Raw genomic sequence first — 25155 nt, forward strand, 5'->3', positions numbered from 1 at the left:
CATTGTAGAAAGATGACATGCTGAACAAGATCACAAGACTCCTCTGCAGTGACCTGCTATTATGAATGATAGAATGTAGAATTGTTTTCACACGTAATTACTGTAAATTACTTCTACAGTGAGCTCAACTAGAAACTGTGCTCCTTTTACATACCAGTGGTAATGCAATCACAGAGGCCTACCTCACATGACAGACAATTACAACTGTAACCACTTACAATATTGACCTAAATAGAAAGCTTATTGAATGGCTGTCTGCTTCTGCTCAGGATATTTCAATGAAGGTCATAGTAAGAGACACCTCCGATGTTTCAGTTGCCTACCCCGAGGGAAAGCTTTTAGATATCCTGAGGCTAAAGGGGCTGCAGGCCAATGTCAGTTTGGACCATCATTCACATCTAACCAGGCACTGACCTCAACCTTTCCTCCGTCCACCACACTGGGCAGTGAGGCTGATTAGCTGAGGGCAGGTGCTGAGCGCAGGGCTCCTGAGGAGAGGTTAAGGAGAGGAGTCAACACCTCCCTGTGTGCTGCTGACTGGCTCGCTGCCACCATGTCATCCATTCTGTAGTCTAATCGAGTTATCATATCAACAAATCTCCCATCAGGGGCCCCACAGCTGACACTCCCAGAAAAGAAACCCAGAGGGGGCCGACAAATTTTTAGCAGCAGGATGCTGGGGAAAGGAGCCGGCCTGCCAGGCGGCAATGAAAAGTACCTGCAGCCTCCGGTCAAGCTCCCCTCTGGGGACGACACTCACGCTGGGCGCCATGCTGGGGCGGTTATTCGATTAGGCTGCGTGCTACGTGGGCAACTCCATTCTGCAGCCCTGTGGCCGAGCGAACCACCCACTGGGAAAACTGTTTGAGTTACCATGGGGAGAGAGAGAGAAAGTAGTCTGGGATAAGTAGCATCCGATCCGTGAGTGAACCTACAACATGAAAGCTACGGCTGCTGTGGGTCAAAGATGTGCGGTGGGAGAAATATGTCTTTCCGCTTTTCTAGGAATCATTGTTACAAATTCAAATAAAACCGTCACTAGATTTGTGCTTTTTATTGGCTATGAAGGCAACTCTCACAAAAAATAAAGTGTGTCACATAAAAAGATGAGATTCAAAGGGTTCATAAACAAGACCGCACAAAGAATATGTGCCAAAGATGTACTAGTAATCGTTTATCTAAAAATGATATATAAATAGATTTATCTTTTGCAGTTTCCTCTCACACACATGCATAATATTATGCTTTCACACTTGCACACAGAAACAAACAGCAGGGGTCAGCGGGAGAAGGGGGTAGTTGTGTTGGCCTGAAAGTTGACCTGCCACTCCATTGCTACCTGCTGCTAAGGCACAAAGGAGCCCCTTGGCGAGCCGCGTCAGGAAGAAAAGCCAGGCGGAGAATGAGTCAGCTCGAGCTCCACAGAGAAGAAGACCCTCGTCTATCCCCCATGACCACTCTGTCATCCATGAATACTATTTACGCCACGGGAAGTCTTTTCTCTAATAGACCCCCCGGTTACCTCTTCTTCGCCTCGCGCTCTCGACACATTCACAGGGACCCCTCTTGTCCTCTGTGTTCGGTGTCATCCTTTTCTCTCTCTCTCTTTCCCTTTTTTTTTACAGGCTATATCAAGAGAGATGCTCCCCAAGCATTGCAAATTGATTATGGCACTGAACATTTATTACATGATGGCTGGGGGTCTGCGTGGTGGAGATGTGAGAGAGAGGGAGCGTGCTGGGGAGAGGAATGTGGGCTCATCCTCAGGGTCATCATTATGATCTGACACTTCGTCAGTGTCACAGGGGACGACTACTGCACACGTGTTTCACAGAGGAGCCGATTGAAAACTAGCACAAACTATAAAGATAACTGACTTATGTCTCATAAGGGGCACTGGTTAAATTTCATTACACTTGAGTTCAGATTATTGTAAGTTTTAACTTCAACTGAAGGAATACAACGCTCTCTACAGAAGGTTTTATCTTTACACATTAAACTCACTGTGCGTAATTTGTAATGCATGCTGTGTACACTTTGAGATTGTATGCAGTTTATCCTTCAACAATTATCAGTGACTGATGGCTAATGCAACGGTAATGCAACATAACAACCTCAACAACCGTGACATCTTGCAATCCAATGCTGCAATAAATAGCTCCCTTTCTGCCTCAAAGACGCTTTGATAGACTCAGTGATTAGTTTTTGGGAATTGTTTCTGGTGTTGACTTGAATTATATTGTAATGTGTTCCTATTATTTTCAAAAAACACATCCAACTTTTTATCATATTGATTGTATTTGACTATATATTCTACAATGAACTCTGTCTTCTTGTTATCTCCATAAAGAGTAGGTTGACTACTGCAAATGTAATCATGTCATCATGGGTTGTTTCCCCTGATGTTTTTGTGACATCTCTGTGAGTCTCTGTGGATAAACCAGAGACAGCGTGGGTGGAGAACAGTAGTATTCTCCACAGGTTTTCAAGTCACTTGGTTGTCTGAAGCTCCTGCACAGACGCAGAAATTAGTCTGTGTCACTGCAATGTAATGCCACGTTTAAAGTGGTTATCTGCAAGGTTCTTTTCGGAAAATGTTCAAGATCTCATGACTGTACAGACAGAATAATTGCCGTGCGACATCATTAAAGGGATCTTACAAAATGAAAATGTCACAGGATTATTACTTCAATACTTCAATTATAATTATCTTCTGATGCAGATAGGTTGTGCTCAAGGAGCACAACCTGTTGTACTGTATCTGTGGTCAATTGTGGCTGCATTTCCATGCAACATTCATGCATGCTGAAGCGGGTGAATCTACATACACAGACACAAACATATGGGCATTTACAGTATCCACTTTACAGCAAGTATTCACAGTCAATGGCAGACATATGCACACTACTGCAGACACATTAACACAAACCAATCTGCTCATAAACAAACACACAATCACATATCCACTTTGGTTTGATTGACTTGTAACCAGTTCTCCAGGGTCAAGCCAGCCATCACTTATTCCCTCACCCTCCATAAGTTGCGTTGGGTAATAAAATCACTTGATTTTGTTTACAATAAATCTAGTGAAACACAAAAAATCTTCACGCTGTTCCCCCCCAGTTCTCCCTCCAGAGAGAGAGAGAGAGAGAGAGAGAGAGAGAGAGAGAGATTTTTGGGGTGACCTCTATTGTTGCCGGCTTTAATCCTGGCCGCGGCACCTTCCAGTGGGACAAAGGGATTGTGAGCAGCAGGAAGCCAGTCCTCAGTTCTCCCAACGCTCCACACAAAGCTGTTGCCGCCGGGTTATGATTAGAACATCAGTGTGGCCCGCAGAGCTCTTGCTGGGAAGGATGCAAGCTTAGACCCACGCCAAGCCAGGGCTCCGCCAGCACTTTGAAGAATAGAGAGCGGGTGAAAGAGAGGGCCACAATGAATACCTAAAAACACCCATTCAGGCAGACCTTGAGAAGCACAGGTTGCCTCTGTGGTCGGTCCTCCTCTGTTCTCACTCTCCTTCTGTTCCCTTCTTCACCTTGGGCTGAGAATGTGCTGATGTCTGCGGGTTCTTCAGAGACCTCTTAGAAAGGGAAAGAAGGGCGACAAGATTGGGGGCAGGACTTTAACAGAATAGCTTCGTCAAAACTGACGTGGTCCAGACCTGGCCCAAGACGATCTCGCTGCTCTGCTAATAGCCCGCATCAGCAAAAAGACAAAAGGAACTCGGCAATTATTAGATTTAAAGGCTGGCTGCATTGAATGGGGAACTCCAAATAAAGTCATTGTACGTTGATGGAAGAGTTAGGGGTTAGTTGAGGTTCAGCTCCAGACCAATACCCAGGCCTCGAATAATTAACCAGAAGCAGCTATTAATCTTGACCAATGACAGTGCCTGAAACAATGGGGACTGACCAATCATTGATGGTAACATCCACTCTGGGGACCTCGGCTCACAGCTGGGGGACTATCCCAGACACTGGGGAGGAGGAGCCGTGGTAGTTTATCTATAATATATCAACTTCACCGAGTACAGTGATTGATGAATTGCAGTTATATGAGGAAAGTAATTGAAAAACAGATCTCACAAAGGCAGTGGGAAAGACCTTACTTCTTTACTTTGTGCTGACAATGCAATTTATTTGTTTTTTGTAAAAGATGACAATGACAATAATACAAATACTGTTTAATGAATCACAGAAATACTATCCGTAAGCTTCAGGTTGAGGTTCAAAAAGTATATACTGTGTGTTCCAATACTGCTACCATAATATTTTGTATACCAGAAAAATATTTTGTATGTCCCAATACATAGTATGTCAAATGCAGTATTCCAAAAATACCACTACTGCATCCGGTCGCACTTTGTAGTATGCAAGCCAGCATTCTTTTCAGGCTATTCTGACCCACAATCCAAGTCCTCTGCGCCGCAGATATATGAGAAAAGTACGTACTTTGTAAGGGCAGCTACAGTAAGTGATAGAAAAGATTTGGGGAAAGAGCAGCAGCAGAAAGATGTGAAATCCACTAGTGAGACATGAAAGCTGCAGAAAATCTGCACATGTAGCAACTCCACACCCTCAGTGCTGAGTTTATTCATTCCCAAATAATTCTGAAAGCATACATGTCGGAATTTGCTGCTTTCTGATAATCATGCAAACAGCCCACAGCGACTCATGAGGAGCCAGCATAGATAAGGTGTTAACTACAGCATGGAGAGAAAACTGTTTCACACATGTTAGGGAATCAGTGTGTTTTCTTTCAGTGTATTTCTTTAAGAGAGTACAGTAGGCTGAAGACTCAGTATAACTGCTGCAGTGTTTGCGAAAAACTAATTTCATTACTAATATTTTTTTTTATTTCAACTAACTTGCTTGATTAAAAAACGTTTTATGTATTATTTGTTTACCTTTTGAATCAAGACTGATACAAGTCTACGTGTAAATTAAAACCACACAACAAGGCCACAATGCTGCACCACACAATAACATTTATTAGGTTTGCTTTGGCCTTGAATAATCAGCATCTTGATGTAAATTGAGGGATTTGACAGGTTAATTGTTTAAAATGTGCCAAACCTTTCTGACCAAACAGGTTGTTTTACTGTCCAGATACTCATTAGAATTGAACATTTGTATGTCCACTTTTTTCATTTATACATACAGTTGTTATTGTATTTGCATGAGAAGTGAGTCGATTTGTGAGCGAGCGACTGCCACACAACTGTTTTAACCATATGGCAGAGACTGAGGGAAGACAAGGAGGGGAAATGGAGGTATCCTGAGAGACATGAACCTATGGGAGGCAGTTGTGGGGAGGTGTGGAGGGTGGCGGGTTGCTGGTACAGTATGTGGCAGACCCCTGGCACACACGCCAGCTCCACTTTCCACGCTGCTCACTCTCCTGACGCCGGGCTCCCCCGGTGCCCCTGCCCTCCTCCCAGCACCGCTTTGTGTGCCCGCATAATCTCCCAGCAAAGGAGGCGACGCAGGTGGTCCCATCCCAGTGAAGGCTCTCTTTTTCTCTCACCCTCTGCCTGTTCTTGTCTCTCTTCCCTGGCTGCCTGCATCCTCTCCCTCTTCACTCCCAGGCGTGGTGACACAAAGAGACACCTCCCTGGCAGAGATAAACCTATTTTAGAGATGCCGAGGGGGAACCTGACGCGCCCCGCCCCTCCTCCCCTTGTTCCCTTCATCTCTCTCTCTTGCTCTTTCTCCCAGGGAGAGCTGTGCTGCGCTGGGCTTCAAGCACCATTAGCCCCTCAGTGGTGTGTGTCTTCTTGTGTTTATGTGCGTTTGTCTTTTGTGTGTGTGTTGAGGAGGTTCAAAGGGTTCTGCCTCTATAGTTCACCAGTCAACCTGATCCATGGGGGAGCAGAGGAGGCAGGGGGGTGACAGCAAGGGACACTTTCGGGGTTTAAGTGTAAGTTGCCAAGGTTAGTACAGATGTCACCCCTCAACCTGCAGGATGGTCCCAAGCAGGCGATTCATGGTATTCAGGTGTGTGATGCTTTCCAGTCAGGAAAATTAAGGAACATTTGATCATAAAGGTTCTGAAACATACAATCTGAACATGTATGTAAACCTCATCCTCAAAACTCATAAATCTCTGTATGTTCAAAGCATTCCAACAGCGTACTAAGTCCTTGAAAAATATACGTTCATTGCAAGGGTTGAATGTTTAGAAATAGTTCATTTGTTTTAGTTTAGAAAAGAGGGATGGACATTGTTAGAAAACTCAAAATGTTCCATAACTTGGCAGTTAACACATTAAGTTTCAAAATGACCCTGAAAATCTGATCAAAGAGCCAAAAATCCTTCTGTAATAAAAGAGAAAAGGACACCATGTATAAGCCACTTGTACAATCACACTTTGTTTCTTTGCCTCAAACAGTCTCAATATAAACTCATTTCCAACAGAAAGGAAACAAACCTTCCATCACTGTGTGAGAAGTAATTACCTACTTTAAGATACAAGGACAAAGTCCATAACACTCAGTGGGAAAACACTAACACTGTTTCTCTTTTGCCGTGACATCATTGTTATCACACCCATTTCCCCTCAAACAAATCAGACATGGAAAATTGTCTGGTATTCCCCCCTGAGCGCTTCCAATCAGGGCATCAAAGGCATGACGCAAGGCCGGGACAAAATGGAAGCCATTATGGCTAATTAGCTGCTGCCCTTTAAAGCACAGGGACCTGCCTGCTGCCAGGGCCCTGAGTGTATGTCAGAGCAAACGCCACTGACAGCTCCCACGCTACAAAGGAGACGGAGGGAGGGAAGGGGTAGAGAAGATAGCGCGCGCGGGACAGAGAGAGAGAGGTAAAAGAAGAAAAGTAGGATCAGGCGGATTGGGAATTTGCTTGAAAGCCTGCATTCATTTATTCTTTTTAAAAATATTTCCTGCAAATAATGGAGGAAGTACGCAGGAGGAATAAACGGGGAGGGGGGTCATTGGAAGACGGAGCAGGAAAAAATGGGCTGGGGTTTGGGGCACTGAGCTACTCATGATGAAAGGAGCTTCTTCTTTCACTGCCAGGATCCACATGGGCATTCTTCAAGCTCACCCAAGCGGAACTCGGCTACACACACACACACACGCACACACACGCACACACACCCAACCCGCAAAATTCTCGTATGCTCCCCCCCACATCCTCTCCACCCCACCTCAACTTTATCCCACACCTGAAAGCTGCCTGCTGCCTGATTATCCAGCATGCCCTCCCCTCCGCTTGTCTGTCATCATGCCCTGTGGTTACAACAACCCTAAACCACTCACACACACACACACACACACACACAGATACACAGATGGAAATAGATAAGGAGAGGACACACATGGCTACACACTTACACACACACTGAAAGTCAAACACATGCACAGTTAAACACTGCATGGACCCCTGGCTGGCAGATCAGCCCGTCTCAGCTTGTATGTGAAGGAATTGAGGTGTAATTACTTCTCCATTCGGATTCATTTATCACTTCACTATTCGTTTACTCTCTCTGCTGATTTTACAGCAGCTCACCACCCATCACCTATCCTGTAAAATAAATGAGCTTTTCAACTTATTTCTTATTATTTTTTACATGTATCGATTAAGTGTACCCCCAAGTATATAATATCAAAAATTTGCACTACTACATATAAAACATGACCATGTAATGATTAGAGAGATAGTCAATGCACCATACAACATAAAGAATCACTAAAAAGTAGTGGTTCATCAGTATTGCAGGGATGGATACTGGCATTTGTTGGATGTACATGCTGTACCAATGGAATGCTTTTGGTAAAGAAGTAGCCAGTGTTCACACCAACCCCAGCACAGTCGCAGGATGAAAAGAGCAAACTAAGGCAAAGGAGGGCTTGTCTGCACACTAATGCTGAATTTTGATGAAGACCTTGTAGGTCAAAACTTTGCATTACAACATTTTCTTGGGAGCTTGCAAATTTCAGGAACGTTCTTCTTCCCAAATTGAGAAAAATATGCTCCCCAGTATCATTAAGCGGCAACAAGTCTTGAGATGCTGAAGCTAAGACCTACAGAAGCCTACAAGATACCTATTTGCTCCTTGTTTTCCTCAGTGTCTACACTTCTACAGAAAACTTTTACATGATTTATTATTTTACCAGGGATTCTTGTCCCATCAACATGTTCTCCTGAAGTCATCAACAGACTGTAAGTAAAAATGCAACTGGCCTTATCCCACTGGAATGTATTCAACATACTAAATGTTCTTCAGTTGAATTGGACGTCTGTACTTGCGGAGTAGCTATTTTACTACTTGGACCCGGGAATTAATCTGCCATGTTGATGATCAAGATAATCTCATCTTTTCATATTGTATGCCTGCATTTGAACTACATACCACAAGGTTTGATTGTTTATTCATTTCCTCCGAAGCGCAGCCTGAAGATCTCATAACACCAGAGATACAAAGAAAAACAGAAGTCAAGGCCTCGTCATCAACCCACGTATCCAATCTGTCCCTCCCAAACGAGCGGCGACAGACGATTTCCTGTGTGCTGGAATCCTTAACCTCTTATTCCCAGCTCCAAGGCTGGTGGGAGACTTGGGGAAGGGTTAGAGGTCTGGAAACTTTTCACACATCTTTGCAGACATAAAGAGCAAACAAACCTCAGGGTCTTTATCACTGAAATCTAAACCTCTCGGCTGATTTCATGTCTGTGGGCCAAGGCTGGGGGACGCAGCGATGACCACCTGTTCCCTGTTTCTCCTGGTAGTCGCTTTTGTCATGGGCTTTACATTCTTACAAACCATTACAGGCCCAGGATGAAACTTAAGCTTTGGCCAATTACTCCCTCGCTGCCCCCCCCCATATATGAGAACCTATACAGTCTCCTTTCAAAGGCTGCTTATGTGTCTTCGTGTGAGGGAAATTAAAACAGAGAAAAAGGGTTATCTTGTGGGTTTCTATAGGTTTCTATAGGTTTCTATCTTACAGTTTCAGCACGAGTATCACAAGACTAACTGCTGCTGAATGATATTAGGGAAAACAAAAATTAAACAAAAGCATTGATTTACAGGGGTTCTCCTTTGTGCCGGCCTATTGAAATAAACTGTGTCATGGAAGAATTTATTGAAGGACTTTGGGTTTTTTAACAGGAGACAGTGAAAAGGGCTCCTCATACATACAGATTCCATCAACCGGCTATAAAAACTGAGGGGAGAGGAGTCTCATTTATGGGGTAACATTTAACTGCTCTGTGGCATTGAGGCAGAGGAGGCAGAGAGGACGCCTCTTTTGTTGCTGTACGGCTGCAGCAGACAATGATCGAGGCGTGTGGAGCGCAGGAATGCCCTTACTGTAGACACTCTCGGAAGTCGGGTTCGAGTGTGCGACTGTCTGTCGCTTTGTCCTTGTGTCAGTGTGTGTCCATTTTCATGACAGATAGGACTGTGGGAAAAGTGCCCTTACAATCGGCGTCTATTGTCTACCCTCCATTTATTTGCGGTGCGGTTCATTCCGCTGATAAGTGATGGAGAGAACCGTAGATGAAACAAATTCAATCCAATACAGCATTGTGACTCGCTTACATGAATCACTTCTGATTAGCCTCAAGCTGGCATGGCCGAGCCGTCAGCGAAACTGCGAAACTCACAGAGGCCTCGCAAAAATCAGCAATCCCCATCCCATTAAAGACCAGTCACTTCTCTGCTTCTCTAAAGAGGCGTTGAGGAACCACTGTCAGGCCTCACTGTCACTGTCGTCACATAGTCGGCCATAATGGGCTCTGACTATTATTAATACTGGGCCTGAAGCAAGGGCCTCGCCATAAAATATGTTAATCAAATCGGGCCCCTGGGGGCCCCCCAAAGGGAGCTTTAACACAAATTGAAAATCACTGATGGCTTTGGAGGAAGGGTCGGTCTCGAAGGGGGGAGGCCCTAACCCTGTTAGTCACACGGGTCAGGGCTCAATGATGCTGCATATTTCCAGTCACTGTCAATTACCCTGATATCGTCTGTGGAGGGTCGCATGCAGCCAGCGCTGCAGCGGGAAAGAGAGAGCGCCAAGCAACTGGTGGCTGGATCTGTGGAGCACGTGGGAAAATCAGAGATGGTGTATGCATGTGTGTGCGTGTGTGGTGAGAGAGATAGATTTTGCGATCTTCAGAACAAATCGTCAGCCCCCGACAGCCCAGGATGCCACACGCTAATCACACTAATGCCTATTGGCCGGGTTAAGGAGGAAGCGAACATGCCAGCTTTAGTTTAGTGGATAATGTAAATCATCTGATTCCGTAAATCTATGACAGCTCTACCACTCAGTGCTCACAGAGACAGAGTAATTATGATGATTCTAAAGGTTTCAATGCAGGTCTTCAGACAATATGTCTATTTTAAGAAAGAAAGCAGCAGACCATCAGGGACCAATTAAGCATGGGACAAATGAAACTGAAAAAAAGCAGCTCTTATGCTTAAAAAGAGCAAAATGTCATCAGCTGACAACATAAATATAGAGCTGCAATAGTCGTTCAGAAGTGTTGGTGCATCTGCCCACATTGCAAAAGGCATATTTATACTTTCATGCTTTTTTGTGACTGAATATGCAGCTTGACTGTTTTTCATCCCTGAAGTGGTAAATTGCAGTTGCAATTGCTTCACATCAAAATGAAGCCAATTGCTTGATGTCATTTCATTCAGAAGAAGAGTAGAGCTCAGAGTATATCATCATACTTTCCTGTCATAAACTTTAAATATGATCAATTGTAAATGGACTTGTACTTGCACAGCAAACCACTCAAAGCACTTTAACACTTTCCATTCATCCACTGATGGTAGTGGCTACCATGTAAGGTGCCACCTGCCCATCGTACACCGCAGGCACAGCCGGAGCAATTTGAGCACTTTTAAGTGTATTTCCCAAGGACACGTCGACATGGACTAGTGGAGCCGGGGATCGAACCGCCGATCCTCTGTGACAATTGTAACCTTTCAACTTTTGATTTTGGTCTCACCACACCTGCAGAAAAGGTCTGCAAGCTGGAGCCCCTTTGATAGTGGGAAAAAAAGGCCCCAATGCCAAGACACTACAAGCAACACTGCATGAACAAAGCTATTGAAACTCCTCAAACCAGCAGAACCAATTTCTGTCAAACTCCTGTCACTTTGTCAAAATACAGTCAAAGACAGCTTAACAGGCTTTTTGTATCCATGTGTTAGTGAAAATATGTCTGGGACAGAGTCTGGATGACAGCAAAGAAAGTGATTACTCTACTTTTTTCTGCCCAGAAAACTTTTCTCTTCCAGTACTTACAATAGCAACTATTACATTTTTTTTACAGCCACCTATCAAGTTTATGGGGGTGAATGTTTTATACCAAAAAGGTAAGATCTTGGGTGGGATATCTGTGATAAAACATCTGTATCGCCAGAAAGGGGCATTGATATTGGACTATTTCACACACCCAATGATGGCAGTCAATTTTTAACATCCTCTGCCTGGCAACTACGGTACGGTTAATGTTTGGGAAAGATGGTGGTTGTGACAAATAAAGTATGGCTTGAGTTTTGTTAGGCTTGGACACTTAAACAAGGTGGGAAAATTGTGGTTACGGTTAAACATGTTTGATTGTGACACAAATTAAAGGGCACACTAGATCCTGCATTGGCACTGAATGTTGGTGGCGGAAGTCAGACAAGCTCCCCTATAATGCATAGTTGCCATGCTGTCTTAGTCAGTCATCTTTTTCATTCAATGACTTATCTTAGCTCTCAGGAATGACACACTGCTGCCTCCCTTACAACTGCTGCAACTGAGGCAAACAAAGAGAACCAGAGGCTTTATGTATTTGACCACACAAGACAATACCATCAGAAACATGTCACGTATTCTTCCGAGGTCTCAGTTCCTCTGCCCACTCTAGGTGGCTACTTTACAGCTTCAGGGATAATCACATTGGACCCATTTCCCAGAGTAACCGGGGTTTACATGTCCATGACAAGCTTGCCAATACCCCAACACACACACACACACAGGCATTTGTCTCATTCATGATGCAAACCGCAGCTGAGATAACAGTGTCTAGTGGGAGTGTTTAAGAATACACTCCACAAAGGTGAAGTTACAGAGACAAACGAGGTGGGAGGCATCGAACACACGCTTAGAAAAACACACTCAGCCTCGAATAAACCCACACTTAGGCTTTGTCAACGTGTTGGGAAGGCAGAGACAAGACAAGCAAAGACACACAAACACACTTGCCATCACACACTCAAACACTCTAAGTGACATAAACAAACTCTTTTATTGTGCATACCTTCAAACAATTACACACACTCTCACACACGCACTCACTCACACACACACACACACACACGGCTTGCTTTGTGTCTACGGCCTCTCGTGGTCGTATCTCTGCGGCCAGCTCCTCTGCGGCTCCCGCCACTGGCTCCAAAAAGGGAAAGAGGATTAACTGCTGGTCCACGTCACAGTTTAGGCTGCTTTTGCGTGGACGGAGCAGAGGGAGGTGGGATAATGCCATTTCATGTCTCTGAGCAATGACATGATGCAATGTATCTCAGTGGTGAAGCACATAGTGCAGGGGGAACAAATGCCGACAATAAAACCAACCGAGAGAAACAAATGAGAAAACCGGACCAGATTGAGGGGTAGAGAATCTCTAAAAAAGTTGCTGGTTTGAGGTGTTAAGTTTTGAATTTGTTGCATTAGAGGTCACTACAGCTTCTCTGGATAAATGTGAACATATATACCGAATAGCTTAATAGCTACGAATTTGAAAAACAATGAACAATTCCATATATGTTCCAAGAAAAATGCCGAATTGGGAGGTTCCAACTACCAGAAGGGGAGGATTTGATGATATGATAGAAAACGGAATATCTTTGAGTTTTACATTGGATTTGAGTTATTCACTATTTATGGACATGTTATGGGAAAAAAACAAGCTCTAAAACGGACACACCGACTGTGATTACAATTTAATCTATGGACGGAGACTGAAAATACATGCGCATGCTCGACACATGTTTCTCCTACCTCCATTCGATTTGTTTTATATGTATACATATTCATTGATAATTAATTAATATTACCATAACTAATTAATAATAATTCAGAAATAAGGTAACATAGTGTACATGTTGAGTCAAATAACCTGTGATATTTAAATGAATTTGGAAGGAAATGAAACGTCAACGCAATGCAAAAAAGCAAAAATACCTGAAACGAATGACTGAGTGATGAAAACGTTTGTATGGAAACACAGTGGACCGTAATACGTCTGTCTGCAAAGCTGCACACACCCAACAGTCAAACACATCACGACAAGTTTCTCCGCAGGATTTCTCATTTGTGGAGGAGTTTCTTCTTTCAGAGCACATTGCCATTAAGTGTGAGCCATTAAATCAAAGAACACAAACAAAACTGTTTGCACAGTCAAGACTTTAATCCATCAGTTTCTGTGCAGACACCTCCCTCCACTGTATCCCATGCTCCGTGTGTGTGGTCTTGACGTTAACATTACATCATTAACACCATCTTCGTGACTTTACAATAACAACGGCCGCTATTTTGATTCACTGACATCAAACTCGCTGACTCCATCCCAGCTCCATCAGAGTGAAAAATAGCTGGACATCCGGACCCTTTTGATGTATTCAAGGGTCAAAAAGTTCTGTTTTCTCTTTCCCTTCATCTCAGAGGGGCCCAAGCCTCCGCAGAGGGGCTGTTAAAAGCAGGAAAATAAAACCAGCCACGCGAGGGCAGAGCTCGTAGATCATACAGCCAAACAAGTGTGTGAGTTGAGTTTGTTAGTGGTGTGTTTCGCTCTCCTGCTGGACTTCTGGAGGAAGTCTCCCTAGGCCACGTTAATTGATCAAAGCCTCGCTCGCATGTGCAAAGAGAGGCAGAACCCCATGCAAAATGATGCTGTAATGTAAAAGTAGTGGCTGGTAAGCTGCAAGCATGCTCACACACATACATGAAGATATATTGCAGATGAACTCAGTGCAGGTACTGTAACTTCTCTCTCTCTTCCCCTCCCCCCCCACACACATACACAAACACTCACAGAAACACACACAGACGGCAGCACGATATACAGCCTAAGTAAATCATCTCAACTTCCTGTCATATGAAAACACACATATGGAACATAACCAGATTCAGGCTGCATAGTGTTATAGTATGCACAAGAAAAGATCACATAAACTGTAGCTGACCCTGACCTCTGACCTCAGACTTTCTTGTCGAGACTGACAATAGAAACAGCAACCATTATTTTTGGTCAATGCAGCACCATCGCTGTCCAGTGAAAAACATGTGTCCCCAAATTTGGTGATTTAAAAATTTTCAGACACTGAAGAAAGTATGAACTATTCCTACATAGAGTGATAACACTTTTCCATGTCTTAAGCTAAAAAAACATTTGAAAACTCAGCGGTTTTTTGAGAATAGTTGACATTTTGGTGATACGTGATTTTCAGGACAGCTGCGTTATGCTGTCATGGGGAGGACATCTTCATATCACTTACTACAGAATAAGCTACATGACTACTATGCACAATTCAAACATTTAAATTTGGTAACAGATATGTATTGGTTTATTCATTCATTACATTTTGGCTCTTTAGGACCCGCAAAACGACATGGCTTAATTAGCTGAGCTTACCCGACTCCACCAATGTTCAAGCACGCATTGAGTAACTCACAAGAAACAATATTTAGTATTAGTATCCTATGTGTACTTACATCTTACACATTTAAAATGATTGGTGTATTGTTTATCATAATCTTTCCAGTTTTTTTCTGGGGACAAGTCTCGGTGGCCCTGACCCTGAAGTTGGGAAAGAAGCTCAGAAGTGCTTCATGAAGAACCTCTTTGTGTGATATCAAAAGTAACCAAACTGTCACCGTTGGCAGTTGTTTGGACGTTGGTGTGGTGGGAACTTGTTTGCCTGGTCTATTTGTTTGTTGTGATGGTCTCTGAGGGGGGAAACCCTCCCACTCAATTGGCCCTGGGTTCCAGAGAAACTGGAGGACAGGTCATACAAAGGCGCAGTGTGAAGGGGTCATCTCTGTCACAGCCCAGATTTGGGGGATGTGCCAACTTTGTAACTGACGGCATCGTATGGTTGCCATGTCCTGCTCTCCTCAAGTCACCATGCCCTGTGACCATACACCAAAAACATGTTTACGAACCAAAACTGAGAGGATGGGCTATAGGGATGAAAAAGACTGCTTCTAAAGGCTGGAGACCATAAAAGAAACAATAATCCAGCATCACAGGACCACCTTTGCTAGAGTTCTTGTTTTTGAGTGTGTGTGAGAGGCTGGGCTGGTGAGAAACACTGTGGATTTACATAGCAGTCTGCGACTTCAAACGAGGTGGCTGACATTTGAATGGACTGATGGTGGGAGCCTCTGGTGGGGTTTTTGTTGCCATGCAGGGTGAGCCAAGGAAAGTGGGCACGCACACTGCTGGGATTTATGTGTAGACAGCTTGTCCTGTTTACTAGGCCCACAGGTTACCATAGGAGCCCCGCACAATCTGAGTGTTTGAGAGACAAAGACAGAGTGTGAGAGAGAAAGATACGGAGACCGGGAGGTGGAAGCGTAAGAAGGGTACACCATGTAGAGTTAGATGGGTACTGAGTCACTGGGTGCACTGCAGACAGAGGACAGAACAACTCACATGAGTAATAGACTAAAAATAATGGAGTGGAGATCGGGTCCATGAGACTCGGATGCCCTTTTGTATGCAAGTACACATGATTCAAGCTCCCGGACTCCGGTAGCTTTTATGAATTGGTGAGCCAAGTAGTACATTGCTGTTCATTACCTTTATATGAATCTGATCAACAGCTACAACCTTATACATGCAGGTAGTGAGAAGAAAAATCATGCTTACATATCAGGTGAAGTGTTGGTTGCACTGCTCACGACCCATCCCCCAACTGAGGCCATAACCAGTGTTGTGTGTCAGAAATAGATATTGTGTAATTTTAAGGGGTCAAAAGCCAAACATTTTGGGAACCACTGAGCCTATTGACAGAACCATGTGCATTTGTTGCACTTGGCAAAAATAAAATGTCTGGCCTTGAGTCTGTAATTAGTTGATCTCAACATGTCACACTGATGCAGAACAATGATTTTGAAATATCCTAAAATACGCCTGGACAGCTGTAGCTAAACTTCTGACCACGTCCAACGATAACAGTGTCAACCTCAGGAGGAATAAATGTTAGTTCAACACACAGGGAACCAAAGGGAAAAACCCTTTGCTCCTGACAAGGAACACCTGTCTGAGTGAGTGTATACTCTGGAATGAGTGTAAGCCTTTGGGACAGAAGGAGGGAAGCATGTGAGTGAGTATCTATGCATGTGTATTTCTGTGCAGAAAATATGCGCAAATACCCAGTCAGGGTCATACATGAGTCTAACGTACACTGAGCTTAAAAATTAAACTTTCCATCGCATTGTATGCTTGGATCAGGATTCAGATTGCATATACATCGATCCACTTCTGCCCACACAGATCCAACACTTCTCTCTCCCCTCCCACAGCTTTCCCTTTCCATGCCTGGCTGCTCTGCTGGCTGGCTGACGAGCCGTGCTGCTGGGCTCGGTGGCGGTTGCCCTGTCTATCAGTCTATTTCCAGGCTCAGCGCCCAGCGCAGAGGCAGGCAGTCAGTCAGTCAGGCGGTGTGGTGGAGGGCAGAGGGGTTGATGCGTGTGTCAGAGAGGCGCTCTCCCACATTCCCCCGGCGGCTGGCAGCAGGCCGGGCCTGCGGAGGGGGGTTCGCCTCTTTCTCACGACCTCTCAGGTTCCTGCGCTCATCTGGGAGCTATTCATTTCCTGCCAGAAACCAGCCTTCCCCTGCAACTGCAGGAGGGGGGGATGAAGAGGGGAGGGAGAGGGAGAGGAGTTTGGCTTAGAAATGAGTCCAGGGCTTGGTACAGCAAGCCCTGGGCTTAAATCATAAAGCTCTCGCTTGTCTGGGCTGCAATCAAAGACAGCCCCAGTGACGGGCCGAGAGAGAGGGAGAGAGAGAAAGAGGAACCATGAGAGAGAGAGAGAGAAAGTGGACCATATGGTAGCACTTAGGGAGCCAAGGAGGAAGCAGAGGGGCTTTTTTTCCCCTCCTTTTGCTCTCTGCATGCACGCGGAGTGTGGGAAAAGTTAATGGACACGCATGGCAGCTAACCCCCCGGTCGTGTTGTGACATGTGTGCGGTCACTCCGGCAGCTCGGCCACTGCACTGGGTAATTGGAGAGGCTCGTAAAGCTTTTCTCCAGAGGGGAAGAGACCACTGAAGATGTTGGTGGGTGCGTGGCGGCGGAGGGGAGGAAGGGAGGAAGAGGGGGGAAAGGCTGTGAGGTGGGGTGGGAGGGCTCAGCAGCTGGGTGTCGTCCGGGTCACACCACGTGCCTCCCAGACGTCCCGCGTCCAGCTGTGGCTCCGGGGCTCGGGGCAGGAAGCTCGACACTGGTCCGAGCACAGCTGGAATGCTGTGGGAACGTTTTGTGTAGGTGTGTGTGCGACTGTGCGTATTTGTGTGGAGAAGCTCTGGCTCACAGGAGACCGACTGTTATCCTGTGTGGTAGGCCTTTCCTTGAACCCCCCTCCCCCCACTTAACTCTCCACTACCTCACCCACTGTGCCCTTTGGCCAGGCATGTCCTCACCCAACACCCTGCACAAATACGCACGCACAAGACGTACGCACGCACAGGACGTATGCACGCACAGGCGTGAGCACACACATGGCTTCAATCAAACAGGGATGCATGGCCCCCTGTAAAAAGGTGTGATGGAAATTCAAAATGATGGCACTTATCCACACTTTGTGCCTCTTAGCGCACTGATAATTGCAAACACCTGCACCCCCCTTCCCACACACACCGCCTTCAAAGAAGGGCCACACTCGGATAGCTGGAGGGGGCACACGCACCTGGGCAGAGCAGAGCGCTACCACATGGCTCAGTGGCTAGGTGTTTAACGTGTCCTTCTGCTGTCAACCCACCATCCCATGGCATTAAGGAACTCCCTCAGCTCTGATTAAAGACACAGCCGGAGGCTCCTCTGTGCTCCATGCAGTCAGGAGATTAATGCTGTTGGCAATGTTAAAGCTGACTGATCAGCAGAAATCCTCATGAAGATGAGTTTCTAGCATTTTTAGCTTAACCACTTCAAATTGTGAGTTTAATAAATAATTTCCAACTTTTCAGTTGATCATCGATGAGTGGCCATTTAGCTTCATGTTCTGATGAAATATTTTCAAAACATGTAAAAACAAAGATTCAAGTGACATGCTTTTTTGAGTTTCTATAAAATCCTGATACGTCTGCTCTGAGAAGCGTATTGTACTCATAGATTATACCTAAGCCTCTCCAACAAAATGCTCCTGTGTCTTGACTTAGAGAGTAATAATTAGAGTATTTTCCTATTTCCATAACCATTTCTTAAATAATCCAAAGGCTTTGCTCTTTTTCATCTAAGAAGCTCAACCATAGCAGCCATTCATGCTCCACTCGTTGACCGAACAGATACCAACAACACTGCAATGCACTTCTGCAATGCACTTCTGCACTGCTAGATGGCGTAAGTGGCCTCTGTAAGACTCCAAAGTTTCCACAAGAAGTTGTGAAACTGTTGGACTATCACCTCTAGATATTCGAACTCCTTTGCATGGTGAATTAAAGAGCTACAGTCTCCTTCCTGACTCAATTATTGAGCTAATAGAATAACAACAGTTACTGCTTACTGACAGTCTGGTCCAGTGTAACTTACAGTTACTGAGCACAAACAGTGTTTTTGCTCAAAGACACTTTAGAAAGATGCATGTCTCTTAATAAATAGCATACTAGTTGTTGCAGAGATTGAACCATAAACATTACTGCAGAGGAGAGTCTCTTACACCCAGCAATACTTCCTTTTCTGTATTTTTCAGTGTTACTACATTTTCTATCCAACAAAACACTTGTTGGTTTTGTGTGTAAACAGCACACTCAAAAGTGATTATCACATAACAAATAGTGTAACCGAAAAGGTGAATGTGTTCTACTGCTCAGTTTTGCTTTTACACACAGACATGTCTACATACTATATTTTAAGGTCCAAATAAGATGCATAAACAGGTGGACATTTGTATTATTTGCAGTTTTAAGCATTAATAAGATCTTATTTAGTTTTCCCAACAAACAACTCAAGCGCATATTTTTCAATATCTTTACAAATTTATTTGTCTTCCAAAACGAAGAACATCATAAGAGCATTGAACATATCTTTGGCATCACACAGTAAAAAAAGACAACTCAAATATATAAAAAAATGCAGTGAACGGACTTCCACAATACAAATCTCATTTCAATATGAACTTTACTCCCTTGTTAGCTGTACAAATATAGTGCATTCTCTTTCCATTTTACGAGAAAAAAAAACTGGTTCAAAACAACTTTCTAACATTGAACAAAGAGAGAACTATTAAGTGTCATTTTAAAGTCTTCATGGCCCTTTCCAACTTTTCACCAGGGTCGCCACACTGAGTCCGTGTTGCCTGACGGGGCTCCGGGGGAAATCGCAGCCGGTAGAGGGACCGGCGTGCCGACGTTATTGGCGTAAACGGGGATAACTGGGCCGTTTGGCGCAAAAGCCGCGTTAGGTATGAGGAATGCAAACTGTCCGTCTGTAGCAGGCACGATCTGGAAACCGCCGTACACTTTGGTGGCGTCTGATGGTAAATTAACCGGCGATGAGCCTCCTTTACAGGACACCGGGTTCATGGGCAGGACCTGCGGGGATGAGCCGGGGATCTGCATGGACTGGCCGAAGGAGGGGTGGGTTGGTCCGGCGGTGGAGGGGAGCTGGTGCTGGTGTTGATGCTGACTGGGGTAGTTCATCGCGTTGATCTGGGTCATGCAGCTGGCCAGGTGGCCGAGGAGACGCGTTCTGACCTCGGTGTTGACACCTTCGCAGGTGGACAGGAACCGGGTGACTTCATTCATGCACTCGCTGAAACCGGCACGATATTTTCCTAAGACGGTGGGGTCGGTGTTCAGGGCAGCTGCAGAGAAAACATACATGTCTATTTAACTCAGGATATTAATATGCACACGTTGTTTTATTTGAAAAAAAATGTGTAAAATGTCAAAGATTGAGACGGGGGTCTTTAAGCAGGATTATTAGACCAGCCCAGATATGTTCTAAAACGCACACCCATGAGACAGATTAGTCCGGAAAATGCGACTTACCGGTCATCTGAGCCCTCTGGAGGTTCCGGAGATGCTTCACCGTCATCTCCAGGATGTCCGCCTTCTCCAGTTTAGAGTGTCTGGAGCTCTGGGAGGACGGAAAACACACATGGTTAGAATTACGCGCTCACTTTTTAAGCGTTTGACAAGGTCCGTTTTGAAATCTATTAATAACCAAGGCACTAAGTGAGTACTTACATCTTTTTTGAGTGCATCCAGGATGAGAGTTTTCAGCTGCCCCAAGCTCTCGTTGATTCTGGCTCTTCTCCTCTTTTCCATTATTGGCTTGGATGACTAAAGATAACAAAACAAAATGACGGTAACTATTAAATGTCTCCTTTGATTCAAGCGTAAAAGTGAAAACGCTCGTATTGGATGAGGAACTAATGAAAAATGTTTTCCAAAATGAAACATTTCAGGCTTTTTTAAAGATGAATATTATACCAACCTTTCTGTGCTCAGATGCTGTCTTGGGTTTATCGGGAGTTGTGTTCATGCTTGCCGGGGTTGCAGCGACCGGAGAGGATGAAGTTTTTTCCATCATATCGGAAGGCATTTTCTTATCGGAAATATCCAACAAAACCACAGCAAATTACGATCCAGTGGTGTAGGAAAAAGGATGATGAGTATTATCAGTTTTCGATATTCAAAAGTGCCCTCTCTCTCTCAAAACAATCCTGAGATATGTAGCGTATCAAGTTAAAATCCGTTTGAGCGACGCGCAGCAGCAGCGGCAGCTATCACGAGCGGATGCAGAGTCTCTCTGTTGGTCGCTCCGCGTGTGGCTTGTATTTATATCTCGCACTGCACGCGAACGGCTCGTGTGAAACTTCCCAAACTTTCTTTCCCACAGTAACTTTCCACCAATCAGGGCGAGGGACACGCGGCCCAAGGGAGGACGGCTCGTGGTCGGCGCCCTCCCATTGGTTGTTTGGCCGCAAGAGCTGGCGGCCAATGGCGCGAGGCCCGGGTTCAGGGCACAGCCGGGGAAACTGCCTGCAGTCTTCAATCATCGTACCGTTTACATATTAACAGTGGAGCCGCTGACTGGCACCGCCACCAGGAGCGGGCACACGGACCTTTTATCTCCCAGACAAGAGATAACAGCAGAGAACATAATAACATTATGATACAAAAATTAGTAGCTGTTATGAATAATAAGAATAAGAATAATACAATTAATAATAACACTCTTATACATACAATCAAACCAACTTGAGCCGATTATGTTTTGGCCTGTCCACACAAAGTGCCCTCTAACTCTTGTAGAATTGCATGAAAAAAAAGAAAGTTCTACTTCTGTACCGTTTAAAAACCACCAGTAGGAAGTGGTAGGCTATCTGGCAATCAGAGTTTCAGTCATGTGGCATGAAGGCACAAGAGGGACCAGTTTTGTTTTATTTTCGAACAAACTTCACAGACAGTTGTTGCTGTTAAGCTATAATGTCATTAGTAAAGGAAACAAGTTCAAACCACATGATGAGACAAACTCAGATACACACAGCCTTCAACATAACCATCATATCCAATGGAGTGATGCTAATTTAGCCTTCCCTCAGAGAAGGAAATCACATTAAATGCGCACACTCCATTTCCATGCTATTTACCACTAACGTTGTGGTACAAATGTTGGCATTTAATCATCTGTCGGTGTTGTGAATGTGGAGCACGTGCCAGGATGTTTTATGAGCGCGGTGGTTGGAGGTTTGGCCGCCGGGCTGCCGGGGGGCCGCCGGGCCAAGGGGGAGCGGTGAGGGGAGGGTATGTGGCGGCGGCGGTGGTTTACATTAGAGGGGAAGGTAAATAGCAGCTGCTGTTTTAAAAGCCTGGGAAAACCACGCCTACAGAGAGAGCTGGAGCGGGCTCCCTTATCGGAATGTGAGCCAGAGCAGAGATATTTCTGAGCCCGGAGAGCTCACACGATCAGACCGCTGCCTCCTCCTCCTTCTCCTCCTCCTCCTCCTCCTCCTCCTCCCCGCCTTTGGTCGCCCCACAGCGTTCAAAGCTTTTTTAGATTTCAGGTCATAATTCCGTTTCATTATCTTTATTGCATTTGGAGAGACGCAAGAGCAGACGAGCGGTGCAGAGAAAAAAAACGGGGCTCAACACTGCGTCTTATACCGTTTATTGACGCACAGCAGCTTCCCAGGTTGTGCGACTGTGTTCACAAACAGGAAGTTTGTATTAACGTGCGCTGTCTGACACATATATACTGTATTTAGGAGTCCTGTGGGCATTTAAAGTTTGACGAGTGAGGTGATAATCACATTGCTTCCTCCATTATCCTTGTGTTCCCTTTTACCCAACTAGTACTCATTTCAGAAAAAAACACTTCGCCACGAAGAAAAGACTGAAGTCTACTGATTCAAACTATATCGTTAACTAAACCTCTATTATATTTTTGAGAAACAAACACACAAGCTTACTGTCTCCCGGTGGAATAATTCCCACTACTTTCTGGCTAATCTTTCCCGATGAATGTAAGAAAAGATTATGAACCATGTTCAATTCTGGAGACTTTAATTGACAAATATGCCAATGTGTTGACAGGATGTAATCGGAAAAAGCAATCCATTAGGACCTACAATAATTTTGAGTGTAAGGAGCTCAAAGCACGGCTCTCCGCTGAGCTCACACACCTCCAGCTGCTGCAGAGACCGCGACACGTGGCGCGCAGGCGACCAGGGGAAGGCGCTCCTCTCGCCGGCTTGCCGCCTGGATCTGCGGGGCGTCGCCGGCGCCTGGCCGCAAGATCGTGAATTTGATAAGCAACGCTGAGCAGCACGGGGCTCCAGATACTCAGCTGAACATGCGAGAGGCGCGGAGATGGGTTTGACTTGTCTCCAAGCCTGCACTTGAGCATGCAGCTGTATATTACAATGTCTGAAAACTATAACGCATCCCCATCATCAGCACGCAGACGGGGATGCGTTATGGTATCAGAGGGATAAAGCATTTATTTACTTTTTATGACATTGCAAACATTTTATTGTCATGTGGCCACGCCACTTTTAAGCTATTGTTGATTTTATATCGGCAATATTTAACTCTCAAAAGACAGATGAGATCTTGTTAAATGGCTGGTTAAAATGAGGTCTCCAGCTACAATGTCAGAATTATTAACTGGCACATGGAGACATCAGTCAAACCTCACACGTGCCTTGTGTGTAATTGCAAACTTTGCTTTTGGCATGAGGGAGTCTGGTCTGTACATGTGCCTAAACCAGTTATAATCCTCAATATCCTTCATGCACAACAACGCTGCCTCTGTCAAACACATCACTAACATGTCTCATTGTTGTGCACTGCACACCTGAGTTTACCTGCACAATGGCACTGACAGAGTTCCAAAACAAATGTAGTGATGTGAAGCAGTGTTGGTTTTGAAACGCTCTCCGCCTGAATGACTTTCTCACGCTCATGTTGCAAGAGGTCTCTGGCGGTGAACTGAGTCACAGAGACCAGGGTCTGTCGGTCCCTCCCTTCTCCCTGCGAGTTTATCAGGTGCACCTGGCTGCCGTCGGTCCCCGGAGTGTTACCTGTTGCTATGTCTCAACTCCTCTATCGCAAGAAATCTGTGGGAAACAGGCTGACTAACAACGAACACAGCTCTCTGTTGTAAAAGCTTTTGATCACATGGTGTTTGGAGATACTTTACTGATGAAAAGTCAATTGTCTGGCCTGCAGACAGGAAAACAAACAAGCATGATTATTTTGCATCTTTTATTTTGGACACACTGTCTACACTCTTCTTTTTTTATCTGTGACCGCCCTCCTCTGTCCCTACACCAACCCCTATCCCTCTTGATCTTATCCTCTCTCCTTTTTTATCTCTCTTTTTATAGAGCCCCTCCTTACCTCCCTCCTCCTTTTATCTCCCTCTTCCTCTTTTTCCATTCCACCGCTCCCAGTCTTTCCCAGGACTCATATCTTTATTGAGGCCCCTCGACCATGGACCTCCACACACTGCAATAATGCAGCAATAATGCAATTAGGCAGGGAGATTGTGGGGCTAAAGTGTGTGTGAAAGTGTGAGATATTCCGCTCACAAAACAATCTGGCCGGCTGTCACCCACTGCTCATGCCTTAATGTGTAAGCCATTGGTGAACAGAGCTGCTGCCAACGGGCACTCCTGGTGCCCCACGGGTGACACGGTTGTTGTGTGTGTGCATGCGTGTTCAGGGGGGGTGGGGTCGAAGCTTAAATGCCTTTGCTGGCATTTAGAGCTTCATTACAGGCTGGCAAAAAAAGAGTGGGAAGTAGGCAGGCAGTCAGACAGGATGTATCAAGGCCAGCCGTTAGGTGTCATGTGGCTGCCGCTGCCAAACTGAGGGTGGCACTGTGTTGACGCAGCGTGCTTTCCCAAGGGCCTGCCACACTGTGGTTGCCTGACTCGACTTATCCAACAGTTCACACTGTGATTAGCATGGTCAACAAGTCACCAGACATCTTTTCATTTCCTACAGAGCTGAGAGGCCAATGTGTGCACAGTCACTGCGTGTCAACAGCGTATGAACTTTTCAGCTCTGCTTTGGAAACTGCAAACTGCATAAGAAGCTCATTACAAACAGTCAAAGATTCCCCATTCTCGGCAACTTTTTACATGAAATGCTGCAGAAGTGAAGATGTTGGTGAATAGTTGCATGTGTTGTGTATTTTGAATTTCAGTTGATCCGGCTTGAAGGTTCCGTTCTGGGTGAACTGCAAACTACTGTTTCCAAAGTAATCTTACCGAAAGGTCTAGCTTTTTACGAAGCTTAAACTCTTCATCGGCCGATGAAGAGTTGGCTCAGTTGTCGTAGAGATGAGCCAAGTATGGAACTTTGGTCTCATGATAATAGGTGGTCAAATATGGTGCGAGACTGCAATATCAGGCGAGGACGACTATGCAATGTGACATTTGAGTTC

At 45.1% G+C, this 25155-nt stretch overlaps 1 protein-coding gene across 1 annotated transcript; it reads right to left on the minus strand.

Moving 5' to 3' along the window:
- Positions 1-19212: 19212 nt before the first annotated feature.
- On the minus strand, positions 19213-21056 carry her6 (hairy-related 6). Its single transcript, XM_031859614.1, has 4 exons — positions 20695-21056; positions 20445-20540; positions 20247-20334; positions 19213-20059 (listed from the first exon to the last, which is right to left on the minus strand). Exons 1-4 carry the CDS (start codon positions 20800-20802, stop codon positions 19521-19523), a joined length of 831 nt encoding a protein of 276 aa, XP_031715474.1. The 5' UTR covers positions 20803-21056; the 3' UTR covers positions 19213-19520.
- Positions 21057-25155: the final 4099 nt, after the last annotated feature.

This window comes from Anarrhichthys ocellatus, unplaced genomic scaffold, assembly GCF_004355925.1.
Source record: "Anarrhichthys ocellatus isolate YVR2014 unplaced genomic scaffold, GSC_Weel_1.0 scaffold22, whole genome shotgun sequence".
Lineage (NCBI taxonomy): Eukaryota > Metazoa > Chordata > Actinopteri > Perciformes > Anarhichadidae > Anarrhichthys > Anarrhichthys ocellatus.